Genomic DNA, 17082 nt, shown 5'->3' on the forward strand with positions numbered 1-17082 from the left:
CAGCTGAAGTCACTGCTCAGGTGTGGTCCACACCTATATTAATTCCCTATTCATGGCTTGATTAGCCACACCCACTGTGATCTCAACATGCTTTCTCATTTTCTACCATGTTGAAAGACTAAGAATTTCTCAAATCTAAGCTTCATCCCTAATGGCCATCATTCACAGTGCTGGAAGGTGCTATGCACACTATCAGAGAAGTTTTCACCCATCTCACCCATCTGTGAACCCTATGATCTACAATAACTATCTGCCTGGTAGTCACTGTATACAACAGTGACCCAAATGTTAAGGGAAGAGACAATCATTTTTTTATTTGATTTAAGGAGATGGTGCAGGGGATGAATATAATCGAAATATGTTGCATGAAATTCTCAAAGAATAAAGAAAAGCATCATTTTAAACAAGATGTTTCCCAATCTTTAAGTTCTATTTTCCCTCTGCTTAATAAATTTGTCTTCAAGTGATTTCTATCATCTCTAAATTTTCTCCTAGACTTTAACCAGGAGTTAAACTAGTTAACCTAGACTTTAACCTTCAACACATTACTTAGAAATATCTGGAGCTAAATGTCTCATTGTGTTGTTTGCATATTCTGTCTTCTACAAAACCACTGTACATGAGCACAGTTCAGCCTGGACTTTTACACCATGCAGCAAGGACCATCTAACTCTAACAACTCACTCTTCATGACTAATAACTCATTCTTCGTTACCATCAGAGACATCGAGAGAACGTTCTTTACCTCCATGTGTCTACCAATAATCTGTCCATCGTCACATGTGGATTCAGTAAGGGGATCTTTGAACAGCTCTCTTTTCTTTCTCAGTTCTTGACAGAATCACCCTAACAGTCCATTCATAGATCTTTCCAAGCACCCATGTCAAAACTCTCCAGTATCTACTGTTTCCTCAGCCTTCCTACTTCCAGATATACACCTCAGTCTTAGTCATTGGAGGAGTCATCTGAATCCTATGTTTGGTTCCATGCTCCAACCTCCAGTATCTAGGAGTGCCCTGAATTGGGAATAGTAATACAAGAATTCTCCTGGATAGGAGCTTCTAAAGAGCAAGGATTAATCTTATTTTAAGCTTCGAGTTCAGTTCTTAGTATATTTCAGTTGTGTGAGGGAATCGCCTTCTCTTGTCCTCAGCAATTAAATCCACTAGGCACTGATCAGACTCTCAGTGTGTCTTCATAGTTGGACCACCTCATAAAGTCCTTACTGTTTAACTGGAGTGATCACTTAATGGTGGCAATATTAGATCTGAACATAGAGCACCCTGATCCTGAGACACATTATTTTAAAAAAAAACACAATAATTTATACTTCTTTATCACTAGTCATTTTAATTTTTAAAAAAGAATTTTGGCATGTGTTGTGTTCTGTGTTTATACATAATAGATTCATGTGAGTGTGTGGGTATGTGTATATGTAGAAGCTAGAGCAGGGTATCTAGTGTCTGTCTGTCTTTTATCGCCCTCTGTCTTATTCCTTTAAGACAGGGTCCCTCACTGAACCTGAGGTTCACTGTTTTGGCTGAGCTGGCTAGCCACTGAGTTCCCAGGATCGACCTTTCTTTGTTTCCTGATGGTGGGGTTCTTCCCATGTGTAGCTAAGCCCAGCATTTTTTTTTACATGGATAATTGGGATTTCAACTCAGGCCACATTGCTTACCCAGCAAGTGCTCTTATCCACTGCTCTATTACCCTTTTTCTTTGCACTAGGAACTTTCTAAGTAACCATTACAGACAACTCCAAGATGTAAAGACCGACAAAATTACCATGATAAATAAAGATATAGAGAAATTAACCTATGATTATGCAATCAATGTTGAGATGAAAATCATTTTTGTTACTGTGGCTTTGAGTAGGAGTCTTGTGTAGAGCTGACTGACTTTGAATTTGCTATGTAGTGGAGAATGGCTTGAACTTCTAATTGCCCTGTTTCTACTTCCCAAGTGCTGAGATTACAAGAGTGTGTCACCCCACCCACTTTAGAGACACACAATATAACTGGGACTTGCAGCTCTACTCATAACTGCTGTGCTGTGGTGTCTACAATTTAATTACAGAGCAATCTTTTTGCATGATTGCACTTCCTAGACAAGTTCAGTCATTTTAACATCAAAGCATTTACTCTTATCCTGGAAACTATGACATGTGTCTTCTCCAGCATATCCTGGTGTTATCTGTATTAGGTCCTAAAGACATTTTTGTCTTATGGTGGGGAAAGCATCTTGTGTACTGAAAAAGATCACAGGAAACTCACACAAACTTACTCACTCTGGGATTAATTTGTAGGGATTAAGATTACCTTGTATGGATTAATCACTCATTGTGATCCATAAGCCAGATATATCAGATTCATTTGAGATTTGATATCCTTTTTTAAATTGGGGATTCTGAGCCAGGCAGCGGTGGCACACGCCTTTAATCCCTGAGCTCAGGAAGCATAGGCAGAGGCAGATGGATCTCTAACTTTGAGGCCTGCCTGGTCTACAGAGTCTTTTCCAGGACAGCCAAGGCTACACAAAGAAATTCTGTCTCAGAAAAAAAATGGAGATTCTGGACCTTCTCCAAGACTTATTAAATATGAATGAATGTCTAAGGTTGAAGCCAAAGATCAACATTTAACTCCATCAAAGCATTTTTACATTTTTGTTTCATTAGGAATTTGTCAAACATTTGAAAGTAGAGAGAATAATACTATAAAGTCCGCATGTCACATGTCAAAACTCAGTCATCAAATCCTATCCAGTGTTTGTTGGTCTATAAGTTGAAGCCAATACCATGCTTTGTAACACCTAGAATAGTTCCACATGTGCCTCTGACACAAAACATATTACTGTGGTCATCCTTAAGAATCATGAATAGCTGGGCGGTGGTGGCACATGCCTTTAATCCCAGCACTTGGGAGGCAGAGCCAGGCAGATCTCTGAGTTCGAGCCTGGTCTACAGAGGGAGATCCAGGACAGGCACAAAACTACACAGAGAAACCCTGTCTCGAACCCCCCCCCCAAAAAAAAAAGAATTATGAATTACATCCAATGTCATTAGATTTCCAGTTCACATGTTCCTTGTTTCCCACATTTGCTAACTAGGTAGTGTACTATATGCTCAATCAGGTCTCTGCTGCAGGTAGAACTGGCTGTTCCCTCGACTGTTACCCAGTTCCTGTGCTGTGGTTTTCTTCTACAGGTCTTCTGAGTTGAATAAAAATTTCTCTGTATATATGTTTCATTGTCATATCCTACAGTCATCCATAAAGGGTTTCCACATGGAAGTAGCCCTTCTGACATCATGCAGTTCTAAAAATGCCTCTAGCAGCTCTACACACCCTTTAGAAAGGGCCACATAGCTCTTGTGACACTTTCTTACACAGTCTCCTGCCTGTGTCACTGCCAGCCTTGAACTACAGCTTGATCTTCCAAGCCCCAAATCACCATCTAATTATTTTTTGACCCATGGACAAAAGGACTGATTATACTGTCCTTATTCTTTAGAAAATATATCTCAGTATATTTTATCATTGTTCTTTTCCATCTTTAAAATATGCCAGTGAGCCTAATGGAATTGGTGAACTCCAGGTCAGGAGAGACTCTGTCTCAAAAGATAAGAGGGAGTATTGGTGAAATTATTAAGGCCGCTCCATGTAGTTAAAAGGAAGAGTTATTTAGTGGGTAACTTACAAATGAAGGGATAGGTAGGTCGCAGGGTCTGGGGAAGGTGTATCACAGTCCAGAGGTGTTCTCTGGAGCTCTGCTCGGTCAACCTCCACCTTCCAGGGTCCCGGAACAGAAAGAGAGCTGGCCCATCCAAATCTCGGGTCTCCAGGGGCCTCCCTTGGGCCCACCTTGTAGGCGTGACAGTTGCCGAAGCTTCAATGGGGGTTGGAACTTCCAGATCAAAGCTGGAATGGCTACCCACCACAAGGGAGAGTAACAGTGAAAGACATACAATATCAACCTATGTTCTACATGCACACACACACACACACACACACATACACAAACACACAAATTAAATACTAAGAAACTGGAATAATAATCCAACTTACCAGAAACTATATATAACAAGGAAATGCATGCAAATTACATTCAACTTAAAATTTTTTATCCAATATGCTATTGATTAAGTGTGTAAAAAGGAAGATTTTAACTCTGACATAGTAAAATTACATATAACAAAACAATTATCAAGCAAGAATTACAGTTACAATATCTAGTTTATTTATAATATCTAGTCTATTTGTATTTGGTAGAATTAAAGAAGATATCCTATCTATCCTATATTTGTAAGTCTAAGGTTTCATATCTAGCTTATCTTTTATCATAACTAAGGAAATTATAACTATCTAGTCTAGTGCTGTGGGATGTCCTGTATGCTATAAATATATGTTGCTATGATTGATTGATAAATAAAATGCTGAATGGCTAGTAGCCAGGCAGGAAGGATAGTGTAGGTGGGGTAAGGAGGAGGAGAATTCTGGGAGGTGGAAGGCTGAGGCAGAGAGACTCTGTCAACCGCTGCCATGAAAAGGGAGATATAAGGTACCAGTAAGCCATGAGCTATGTGGCAACTTATAGACTAATAGATATGGGTTAATTTGAGATATAGGAAGTAGATAGCAAGAAGCCTGAGCCAGTAGGCCAAACAGTTTAAACAATATAAGTGTCTGTGTGTTTATTTTATAAGTGGGCTGCGGGACTTCAGGGGTTGGGGGGAGGGCTTGGCAGGAGGTAAACAGAAACTCTCCAGCTACACTAAATCAGAGCTCAAAAGCACCTCCCATCTGAGGCTGATGATGTGTATTGTCTCATCTTCCATTGGCAGAACAAGTCAGTGTCCCAGACCAACACAGAGAATTCCGATTTAAACTGGATCCATGGGGGAGAGTATGACACGGGAGAGTGATCAGTAGATAACACACAGTGACCACCTCACAGTCCTAACCCCACTGTCTCCTACAGTCCCCCTCCTCCAGCCTTTGCAGCTGCCCTCCTTACAGTGTTTTTCAAAACAAAACTGCAGTAGCTAAAGAAGGAGTTTTACCTGCATCTCGAGTACAGAAGGTATCAAGGGATTCCACTACTACGTGTAGCCTGGTTTGTGCTTAGATTCCACTATGAGGCTTGGGGATGGGGCTTGATGTCTGCGATGCCAGTTAATGTGACCCCAGGCAGCTGTTGTAGAAGTCTGTACCAATAGAGGCTTCACTTCACTATGTGAGATGTCACAGCCAAGTAGAGGAGCCTGAGGGTCATACCTTGTTCTTCGCTGCCCAACCGTGTCACAGATCTATGAAGCAAGATGCCTTTACTTTGCCTTCATCAACTGTACAATCTACTCCTCCCACCTCCCTACCTGGGAAACTTTTTCTGTGTTTGTTAAGATTTGGGCATCCCAAACCATCTTTGACCTCACTATTAGACCAGGGATGCCATTGAAATCCTGGTCCTCCTGCCTCTCCTTCCCAGTTCTGGCATTACAGGCATGTGCCATTGTGCTTGATCTATGCAGTGCTGGGAATTTAGTGCTGGACCACCTGCATACTGGGCAAGCATCCTGCCATCTAAGCCACTTCCCCAGCCCTGTCCTTGGGATTTTTCATTTTTGATTTGATTAGTGTCCCTTCACTGGTTAGTCTTGTGTTCGGTATTGATTAGCTTTTCTACAACTCCAGAAATTCCATCAAGTTACTCAGTGGTGATGCTATTCCTTGTAGGAAACTGCTTATCTTGTTTCAGTGAGATTTTGAGCTCAACTGATGCACTGAGACAGGAATCCCAGTGTTACAAGCAGAAATGTAACAGCGTTTTACCACAACAAAAGTTGACTGGGAGGCATGGGGGTATCCACTTGGTCCATTAGTAGCCTGGCAGCTGGATCATTTCAAGAGCAATTTTCATAACAAAACTATTACCGTTTTATCAGAACAATCAAAGTCATGGTGAAAATCATGGCTGGTAGTTGGTCAGCTTTATTCATTGGGTAAGTAGTGTAAATCCTACATGATTTGACAGGAATGTAAACATTTCTGAAATCATAGACCACTTATGCATATTAGTTTTTTAAATTTCTCCAGAATATGAACCTATGAACTCATGAGGTTTGTCATCCCACTGTGTCTTCTAAACTTAGCTTACTGTCTATCATATAATAGATATTCAGAATACTCCAAGGGGGTGCAGTGCAGATTTTTAAAAAATGACTGGTAGAGGCAAAACCTGGGGAGAGTTTTGGGGACGTGGGCCACAGAATGGACATGTAGGAACATTTTTTAAAGTAGTGGTGCCAGAGATGAGATCAGATTCATGCTTCAGTCTCTCTGACCCTACCTTGAGATAGGAACCTGAGATACTAGATTCCACCTTGAAAGGTATGAGTATATCTCTAGAATACTGTGTGGCCATGGGACTGTGGTCCCCAGTCACCAGCATTGCCATCTGTATCTCTTTGCCCTCATCCCTTCGTGGCATGCCTACAGACCTCTACTGTGGCTTCAGCATTGGCTTTTATTGTGGGATTTTCTTCTGGCTATTCAAACTCATTCTTCCTCCTACTCTGTAGGCTGAGTTGCTAGTATGAAATGTTCTTTAGAGCTGCCCTCAAGCCAATGACTAAAAAGAATGGGTGGAGGAGCCCAGGACCTTTACTTCTTGAGTGGGATAGCTCTGAAATGCATGGAACTCCTCCAGCAGCTTAACGTGTAGCCCCCACTCTGATAACTGGCTTGATGATACACAACATATTACATCCCCAACTTTGCCTGTACGTGTTTTTTCTCCTTCTAAGAAAAACTCTTGCTCTTAAATAGATGCCCCAGTATTTGCTACTGGGGAAACTCAAAACTGTGATTGTCTGGATTATGAAGGCCTAAGTGGTAGGTATTCTTGATGCTACAAAGCCCACTAAACATGTGAGCTCAAATCTTTAAAAATTAGTAATTCTGGCCGGGCGTTGGTGGCGCACGCCTTTAATCCCAGCACTCGGGAGGCAGAGCCAGGCGGATCTCTGTGAGTTCGAGGCCAGCCTGGGCTACCAAGTGAGTTCCAGGAAAGGCGCAAAGCTACACAGAGAAACCCTGTCTCGAAGAACCAAAAAAAAAAAAAAAAAATTAGTAATTCTGGATAGACATTTCAGTAGGCATGAGGTAACATGTATTTGTTGTCCTCATCTGTTTTCCACACGCACAATCTACTATCTTTTCTTGTGAGATAGGATCTTTCCTTGGTATTGAACTCACCAAGTAGGCTAGACTGCCTGGCCATTGAGCCCCAGAGATCCACCTATTTCCAACTTCCCAGTGCTGGGATTACAAGTGTGTGCTGCAACATGCAGCTTTTGTTCTTTCGATTTCTTTGTTATATATTTATCTTGTTTTATGTATGTAAGTGTTGTGTGTGTACACCATGTGCATGCCTAGTACCTAAAGAGGTCAAAAAAGGGTGTTGGATAGCCTGCAACTGGAGTTACAGAAGGTTGTTGGCTGCCACATGGGTGCTGAGAACCAAACCCAGGTCCTTTACAAGAGCAGCCAATGTTCTTATCCACGGAGCCATAGCTCCATCCTTCTCAACTCAGATTTTTGTATGTTCAAAGCAAGCACTTTACTGATGTAATTTGTTTTGGAATGTGGAAAAAGGGTCTTCCTGCACATCCAGGGATGAGATTTTGCTTCTGCCTTTGAGGTATAAATGTCTCCATAATGTCCTCTCCAGCTCTCTCCCTTTACCAACAGGTAATCGCTTGTGGTTAGTTAGAATCAAACATGTAATTAATACTAATATCTCCATATTTTGTCTAAAGAAATGCATATGTTGAGCAGAATATGTTCCACTGTTAAACAGGTAATTCCATTTATTTTAAATTTAAATTAAAATGTGCTCCATAGGTTAGTTCTACAGACAGGAGTGCAGACAAAATTTTTCTGTGATGATTCTACAGCCAGAACTATAAAAACATGAAGGAATCCTGCTATGCAGAGTCTGAGTAGGGGTCTCATGTATCCTACACTGGCCTCCAACTTGCCATGTAGACAAGAATGACCTTGAATTTGGTTGCTTCCTAACCTCCACCTCCTGAGTGTTAGGATGACAGGCATGCACCACCATCCCCAGGTTTAGGTTGTGCTGAGACTGAACCCAGTACTTGGTGAGTGTTAGGCAAGCGCTCTACCAACTGAACCACATCCTGAGGCCACATCTATTGGCTATCAAGGGTGCAATTTATTACATAAAGAGTACCACTAACCAATATCACCTGTTAGTCCTACTAACTAGTCCTTAGCCAGAATGGTATAAAATGACTTCACTGAAGTACAGACGACTGGATCTAACTTGAAAAGAAAGATGAAGAGCAGAGAGAGATGGAGCTGGTACCCTCATCTCTTCTGGTTTCTGCCTAGGGTAGGATGCTTGTTACTCTGTGCCAGTCCCTCTTGCACACAAAGTCCAGCAGAGCAAGATCAAAGCTCTGTTCTAGCTCCACAGCAGCTCCACTTCTGGATGAGGGAGTGGCCAGGCTACACTAATGGACAGCCAGTTTGGTCACTTAAAAGCATCTCCTGCCTTTCTGACCTCCCCTAAATCATTAGGCACAAAAAATACCTTTAACATTCTGGATTTCTCTGGAAGAAATTATAATCTGCAGCAGATGCCTTCAGACTGCAGTCTTTGCATGTCTGGCAATTTTTGTACTTGGGATATGTGTCTGTTTGCTGTGTTGAGTGTGACAGGTACAAGTGATCATTCTGTGACTGCAATCTTGGGGTATTATATGGGTGATTAGTGACCAGGGAGCTATTTTAGGATGAATTGGGATGTTCAGCATAAACACATCTGAGTTATAAAGAAGAGAATGATTTCAATGTTTTGGGTGTGTAAATCCCCCTTTCACATGATTATTTCATAAGGTAGTCTCAAGGAAGGAAAGGAAAGCAAATGCAAGTATCTGCTCTGCCTCTGCAACCAGTCACCAGTCCATTAGAGACAACTCAGATGTCCCTGTTACTTTCCACTAGACACTATTTTAATTCAGGTTACTGACTGGCTATTTAGCATATAGTCAGCACGCTGAGCTAAAAACAAGAAAAAGTAACCTTTGGTACAGCCTTATTCTAGGCCTGTTGATGCAGACCTATAATGCCAGCAAGAGGGGTCTACTAGAGGCTGAAGAACAAGGACCACACATTCAAGGCCTATGTGGACTACAGAATGAGTTTAAGGACAGCCAGAGAAACTGTTGAGAGCTTGTATCAGAGGAAAAAGTAAAAAGTAAACTGGAATCTTAGAATTCAGTTAGTGGAGCATTTATGTAGCAGATAGGAGGCCCTGAGTTCACTCACTAGCACCACATGAAAAAGCAGTTAAACAAATAACCACATCTCAATGATTGCTTCTTTCTCCTTATGAGGACCAATTCAGATGAGACAAGATTTAAAGGGACATTAGAGAAACTTCTAACTCAAGCTTAGAGGTGAAGATTAGAGTCCTTTAGCAAAGTCAATGTACTAATATCAGCATCTAACCTTCCTTAATTTATCTCTAAATTATGGTCGCTCATCTTTAATTTCTTTGTCAAAAGTGTTTCTTTCAGAAGTGAAGCCTCTTGGGGCCCAGAGAGATGGGTTAGCAGTTAAGAGCACTTGCTGCTCTTTCAGAAGACTGGAATTTGGGTCCAGAACCCATGTTGCATAGACAACAACCTGTAATTCTAGTTCAGATGGTGTGACAGCCTCTTCTGTTGGCATTTGTGGACACCTTTAGACACATGTACACACACACACACACACACACACACACACACACACACACACACACACACACTTTTTGATAACCCATGTGGAAGAGACAGAAGACTCTCTGTCCTGACAGAGGCACGAGTCACAGCCAACAAAATCCCTTGCAAGCACACATAACTGAGTCCTGAAAGTCTTTACAATAGTAAAACCTATATTCTCACAATGAAAGAGTTTTATCTGAACCAGTAACAATTTGTCTTTACAAAGCTGTAAGTCAGTAGTAGAAAATTTCATGTAATATAGAGAAAGCTATCCTTGGTTTGGTTTCGTTTCTGAGGCTGGGTCTCACTTTCCAGGCTAGACTGATTTTGAACTCAGGGGTAAAGGTTCCATCTCTGCCTCCCAAATGCTAGAAATACACCAGCCACCACCACACCTAGCTTGAGAAAGAGGCATTCTTCCTAACACAACACATAGCAAATTATTTCAGTTTGGGGATATAATCTAAAAGTGAGTAATTTTCTTCTTAAAGAAGCATGCTTGTGCAAATCTTCTTATCCTCCCAGCCAGATAGGCTCTAATGCACATTAGACCATTTAGAAAGTGCATGAAAACCTTTAAAGCTCTTGGGTCACATGTTTGCAAGTTCATTTCCTGATACCAAGCCTCACTTTTTAGCCTAAAGCTGTAGGGAGCAGCTTTGCTCACATTACTCATATGATGAACATTTTGATTTTAGGCTAAAAAGAAAGTACCCACAGACATAAGCACTTCTCAAAATATAACAGTACACTGACATTCTAGGCACAAGTTTCTGAAAGACAGATAGCTAATGAGGTTATACTTCTGCTGTGTCTTGCTCTTCATTTAAGGCAAATCTCAATCCGAAGACAACTCAACCTGTTGAACCCAGACTTTAATATCCAACAGCCTCAGAGGCAGGAGCAGTTGACTGGGATTGGTAGAATTAAACCAGAATTATATAAGCAGGGGTCACTGGTCAGAAATGACAAGAGTAACAGCAAAGCCTGTGGGAAACTGAACTTCATTTTAAACTATGACTGCACTTGAAACAGTTCATCCTCAAGATCCACAACCAGTCAATTTATTTGCCTGCCAAGGAATTTTGGACTTCAGATCCTTATGTCAAAATCAATGTGCTTCCCAACCGGAAAACAAAACTGTTAAGTTTTGAATCGCCCATCATTGGTTTTTCTGCTGCTACTGATGTAATAAGCCAATCAAGCTAAATTAATAAATCCAGGTTTAATAAACAGAGCAAGAAATCCTAGGTACCCTTGGGAAGGCAGGCTAGGAATCACATGGCAAATAAGGTTACCAGGTCCTGACCAGCCCCAGGGGGGCTTTCTGGAGGGATGGGCTGTTGCTTGGTAAGCTTTTTGAAAGGGGTAGGGTCTGGGGAGAGAGAGGTGGGGGTTTCACCTAATTATCCCAAACTCTTTGGGTATATGGATGTCAGGGGCTGAGGTAGAGCTTCCACCGGAACAAAAACACCAAACTAAAGTTCACAGGAAGACCTTGAACCCTGTATTTAATAAGGTGTTTTTTCTTATTTTATCACTACAAATTTTATTCAGAAACTCATCTTTTTTGGTTGTTAAAAAAAAAAAGTTCCAATACGAACTGGCTTGTCAATCAACTACAACACTGTCTAGCAGATACACAGGTATAAACAACTGGGCTCAGAATCTCCCATATCTCTTGAGGTATCTAGACTGCCTCCTGTAATGCTCTCGTCCTCCACCTCCTCTGCTGCCACCATGCCTTATGTCTCTGGATGGAGAATGCCTTTCCCGGGATCGGGACCTGGATCTATGCCTCTTGCGATGGAGCCTAGACAGCTTCTGTTTGAGCTCTCTTGAGATTGGCTTCAGATGCATGAAGTTGCAGAAGGACCCTCTTAGGCACTTGCCCATCTCATACTGGTGGCAGCAGGCTTCTGTGAAGTCAGTAACTGGGGACAGCTCTGAACGGATTGGCTGCCCATTAAACCAGCGGTTATTCAAGTCCATCACAGCTTTCTCTGCATCCTCCTCATAACGAAACTTGACATACACATTCCCCACCAGGTGGTCTCCTAGGTTGTCACAGACATTCATCTCTTCAACCTGTCCATACTTTTCTTCCATCTCAGTGAAGACTTCCTCAAAGAACTCATCATAGTGCTCCTGCACCTCCCAGTCACTCATAGCACAACGCAAACCATCAGCAGACTGGGCAGAGTTTTGAGGGTTATGGTAAATGTTCAAGAGGGCAATGGTCTGGCTACAGGTTGGTTTATTGTGCAACCGCGAACATTTATCTCCATGACGACATGCTCCAGTTCTGAAATAAAATGAACAGTTGAGTCTGTAAGAAATAAGAATAAGAAGAACTGATTATTTCTGGGGAGATATGGCAGAAACATCATTAACACGATCTTATTTCCCAGCTACGTGTCTTCCAATCACAGAAGTTTGGCAGCTCTTGGTGGCTGTGTTTCCTGTTGTAGGAAGTATGTTGGAAGTTGTAACTCCAGATCCCTATAGAAGTGTTCTAATTCTAACCTGCTTCCTGCTAATCTAAACACCCTCTCCTTTTAATATTTTATTTGCCTTTTTTAAGACTGCCCCACTCTCTTGGTCCTGGATGTCACCTATAAAATAAGGACAATGCCAACAAGGCACTGTTCCAAGAACTGAAATTTATATTCATATTCACAGGCCTAAGTACTTATCTAAAAACAAAAACAGAAAACAAAGTCCAGGTTCTCATGTTTGGAGAGGAAATTTCTAAACTGGTCTGAAGCAAGTAGGTCTCTTGGAATCCTCACTACAGACATGCTATTTGGAGACACAGCTTGCCTTAGAAACCACACAGCAGTACATGTCTGCCACAGAGCCTCTTTAGTAGTGCTCAGATAATTCCATGGAACCACAGCCATCCAAGACCTTCAGGTAGTGGGTGGTCTGTAAGATCTGTGATATGAACTGTTACCTGAGGCAGCTTCCCTATTCAGTTGTCAGCTGCAGAGGGGGGAATGTTGTCCCACAGACACTTTTAGCAACAGCCACATGCTTAGGTCCTCACCCTGAGGTAAAGACTGAAGGTCTCAATCTCAATGAAATCTGGTGGACCATGAAGACCAGTTATCCTCTAGCTATTATGAGATAGGAACAAATACAGTAAAGTCTGAGTTTATCAGGAAAGGAAAATGATTGCCATCAAGCTACATTCCTTACTTCATGCAACCTAACTGGATTAGACAATATCTCTTTAGAAAATCAACTGAAAATAAAGAGCTTGTTGGACAAACCTCTGGATGAAAATACACAAGGGTTCCACATGAAACTTCTCAATCCTGCACTCTCTGCAAACACTTTTGCTTCAGTCAATAAATTATCTGAAGTAATGAAATAAAAACTACAAGGAAGCTGGGGGGTGGTGGTGGTGGTGGTGGTGGTGGTGGTGTACACCTTTAATCCCAGCACTCAGGAGGGAGAGGCAGGCAGATCTCTGAGTTTGAGGCCAGCCTGGGCTACAAATTGGGTTCCAGGACAACTAGGACTACACAGAGAAAACCTGTTTTGGAGGGTGGAGAGTACAAGGGAAAAGGGTGATTTCCACCAGATAAGCTGAATCTAAAAACATCCTAACTTATAATATCACAGCTAAATATTTTATTGGAAAAGACCCACATTTTATTTCTTAAAAGATCCAAAAGTTATGAGGCATCCCATGTTCCTCTTTCTGATGACTGTTTCAGCTGAAATAACATAAGTAACCTAGATTTACCAAAAAAAAAAAAAATCTGAATTCCTTGCTGAGATACCCCTTCACTACACCGATATGAACAAAGGGCCAGAACTACTATGCTCCTGGTTCTTTAAGTCCCAGCCTTTAGGCATTTATAATGGAAGCCTCTCATGTCAGAACTGGCATGCACATTTGACTACATTCCAAGCCATCTTTTCTGTTGCCCTAGAATTTAGGAAATGCACTCTTCCACAGCACAAAACAAATTTGTATGTAAATAAATAATTATTGATACAGGGCCTCTATATAGTTCTGGCTGTCCTGTAACCTGCTATCTAGACCAGACTGGCCTCAAACTCACAGAAATCCCTGTGTCTCTACCTCCGGAATGTTGGAACCCATAACATGTACCACCATACCTGGCATTGAATGTTTACTTAAAGCACTTTAAAGGTTTTATTTTAAATTATGTATTTGTGGCTGGGAAGTGGTGGCACACGCCTTCAATCCCAGCACTCAGGAAGGAGAGGCAGGGGGATCTCTGATTTCAAGACCAACCTGTTCTACGGAGAGAGTTCCAGAATAGCCAGGGCTGTGAAGAGAAAGCCTGTTTCAAAAAACAAAAAGTATATGTGGAGGTGGATGTGCATACCTAAGTGCAGGTATCTATGGTAGCCAGAGTCAATGGCTCTCCCTAGATCTGGAGTTACAGGTGGTTGTGAGACATTAGATTGCATCGAGTGGATTTTGGGAAAAAACTCCTGGCTTCTGCAAGAGCAGTTCACACTCTGAAATACTGAGCCAAATCTCTCCTGTCCCTTTTCTATATTTTTGTCATCCTGAACACAACCCATACAGCTCTCCTCCATGACTACTGAGAACCCAAATTTTATCCCATCTGATTCTCTAAAACTGGCTTGCTACTGACACCCAGTAAAATGTCTACAGTGACTGCTGATTGGGCATAAGATTTTTAGAAACATTTCCTCTTTCAAACACAGCAGATTATCTGTATAAAAGTGCCTGGTCGGGCAGCCTCCATCCTAGGTAGGAGAATATTTTCAACAGTGAGAATTTGGCACCAAAATGTTACCTACTGCAAATACAGAGGCTTTCCATCACAGATATCTGTATAAACCTTATAGGAGATTCAGGAACACCCAAATGATGACTACTAAGAGCAGATTAAGACAGACACTTAATCTTTAGGTTTTTCAAACCAGGAATTGTCCTTCAAGGCGTCTGAAGCCATTCCTTTGGCCTAAACTTCAGCCAGCACACTGGAAATAAGTATATTCCAATATAAGTAAAAGCGGTACTATTTTCTCTCTTACCCTATGCAAACCTTAATTTAAAAAGAAAAGCAGGCTCCCAACCCTTAGGTAGGTAGGATGTTTATTTGGTCGAAACCACTCCCAGTGATCACATCCAGCGACTGAGTCTTAATGAGGCTGGTGCCATGGCACTAATGACTGGACACTCAAAGCCCCAAGCTGCAAAAAACTGTTAAGTCGCCACAGAAGCCAGGGCATCAGTGGGAGTGCGGCGTGGGGCAGAGTCCCGCGTGGAACCTGGTAAGGAGCCCAAGGCCCAGCCCGAGCTGCCAGCCAGGTCCCACCGCCTGACCCACGAAGCAGGGGCGCACGGACGCGCGAGGCCGCCAGGGCCTCCCACCCGTTACCATTCGCCGTTTCGGCCCAAGCCCCGGTATGCCGCCCCTACTCACTTGTAGTTTCTCGGTACTAAAGATGGAAGGCAAGACGTATTCAGCCATTTTCCAGCAGACGCCTGTAACACAGCACCCCGAGCGCCAACTACTCTGATACCCTCTGAAGCCATCTCTGGACAAGAAAACGCTGTCCACGCCCATCATGCCGATGCGGTCCAATTGGGAGAGGCGCTCCTCTGTGGGGGCGGGATGAAGAACTCGCGGAGGCTCCGCCCCCCGGCACTGACGCCAGCACACTTCCTGCCGCCCTGGAGGATTCCGGCCGTTTCCTGGTTCCTGGGCTTCCTACTGCTGCTCCAGGCATGCTCAGAGCTCTTGTTTCTCAGCTCCTGCTCTGGGACCTCGTCTTCTCCCCTTGCTGGTCCTCAGGCTCCGGGCCTCCCGCTATAGACAAGGACCCCTACTCGGCCTCCTGGAGGGATTTAAACCTATAGCATCCCCACAGTTTCCAGCTCACCTTCAAGTTAACAACTTCCAGGCAGAGCCTAATCCTGTTGTCTCCAGCTGAGATCCAGGCTGAGGGATCATCTTGGTTGGATGATCTTGTTTTCTCTGGCTACAGAGCCTCTTCTACCAGAGGGTGAACCATGGAAGAGGGAAGGCTGCTGGGTTTGGGGAAGCTTTAGGTCTCCATACAGGCTCTCAGGAATTAACCTGGTTACTGGAGCCAGATGAGGTGTTTTTATTTTCTGTTCCCTACAGTGACCTTGAAGAGGGGAAGCTTTACTTCTCCGTGTATGACTTTGACAGGTTCTCTCGCCATGACTTGGTCAAGTGGTGGTGGACCATTTCTTAGATTTGGCGCATACTTTGGAAGGATGTCGAGTATGTCACCAGTGTGAGCCTAGCATTTCTTCATTTGGTGTGGAGGGGTTGCTTATTAGTTTTCATGGAAACAGACTGCTTACACATTATGTTATTTGGGATCACACTGTAAACGTCACAATCACTTTGTTTTTTAGAAGCTCTTTGTATGTCTGGAGGGATAGGTTTTAAGAACATTGATTTTAATGTATACAAGAATCATTTGCTAAAACAATTAAGGAATCACTTTTCCTCTTTCTTAGCTCTTTATCAGTCCTCACAACATTTTCTTCAGAGATATCTCAGGTTGTACTAACTGGGTCCTGGAATCCTGTTCACTGTATTCTAAGCTGAAAGTCCATTGCCTGATTGACAGTATCAAGTCCGTTCCTGGGTTGTCCTATTGGCTCAACAATGCTTTCAGGATCAAATCCTCAATTTTAACCCTGAGCCTGTCTATGGTTGAGAAGGCTTAGCATTGTAATTTCAAACATAAAACTCTTTAAAATTCTAAGTCAGTCAGTCTGAAAAGGCAAAACTGACCCACAGAAGGTCAAGTCTCATGTCAGACTTAGGGGAGGAGGTGGAGAGTCTATGTAGCCATGTTTACATTTCAAACATGGGATCCCATGGGATGCTTTTCCTCCATTTACATTCTTGTCAGTCTCTGCTGAGCCCGCCTGAAGCTCCAGGCTGAGCAAAACTGGACTTTCTTAGGGAACTGATGGTTTCAAGATGCCTGATGAGATTCCCTGAGGCTACTCTTAGTGTCTTTTTTGAGGTCAGTGTTGCCCTCTTCACCTTGGCATCCAGAGGGACCAAGTCATTTTCTGGCTCAGGCACCGATCCAATTTAGGACTGAGCCTTGAGTGAATCAGAGACTTAGTCTGCTAATGAAGAAGACCCCCAAATCTTTACCCCAGGACCAAATACCCCCAAAGTACTCTTCAGCCCTCAGATATATTTACAATCCAAAGACTTCCTCACACCTTAGTAGTTCTCTTCACGTGCCCTGAAGTACCTGTGCCAGCTCTGTCATGCTATCTA

General features: G+C 42.6%; 1 protein-coding gene and 1 pseudogene across 2 annotated transcripts; one reads left to right on the forward strand and one right to left on the reverse strand.

Moving 5' to 3' along the window:
* Window positions 1-650: 650 nt before the first annotated feature.
* Window positions 651-16511, forward strand: LOC128123861 (synaptotagmin-9-like; annotated as a pseudogene).
* On the reverse strand, window positions 11282-15383 carry LOC128094602 (splicing factor U2AF 35 kDa subunit-like). Of its 2 annotated transcripts, none has more exons than XM_052713057.1 (2): window positions 15229-15383; window positions 11282-12092 (listed from the first exon to the last, which is right to left on the reverse strand). In XM_052713057.1, exons 1-2 carry the CDS (start codon window positions 15339-15341, stop codon window positions 11450-11452), a joined length of 756 nt encoding a protein of 251 aa, XP_052569017.1. In that variant the 5' UTR covers window positions 15342-15383; the 3' UTR covers window positions 11282-11449. The 2 variants fall into 2 exon arrangements, with proteins under 2 accessions (XP_052569017.1, XP_052569016.1); XM_052713056.1 differs by having other exon boundaries at window positions 11282-12116; window positions 15229-15381.
* Window positions 16512-17082: the final 571 nt, after the last annotated feature.

Source organism: Peromyscus californicus, unplaced genomic scaffold, assembly GCF_007827085.1.
Source record: "Peromyscus californicus insignis strain IS unplaced genomic scaffold, ASM782708v3 Scaffold_4__1_contigs__length_199733344, whole genome shotgun sequence".
In the NCBI taxonomy this organism is placed as follows: Eukaryota; Metazoa; Chordata; class Mammalia; order Rodentia; family Cricetidae; genus Peromyscus; species Peromyscus californicus.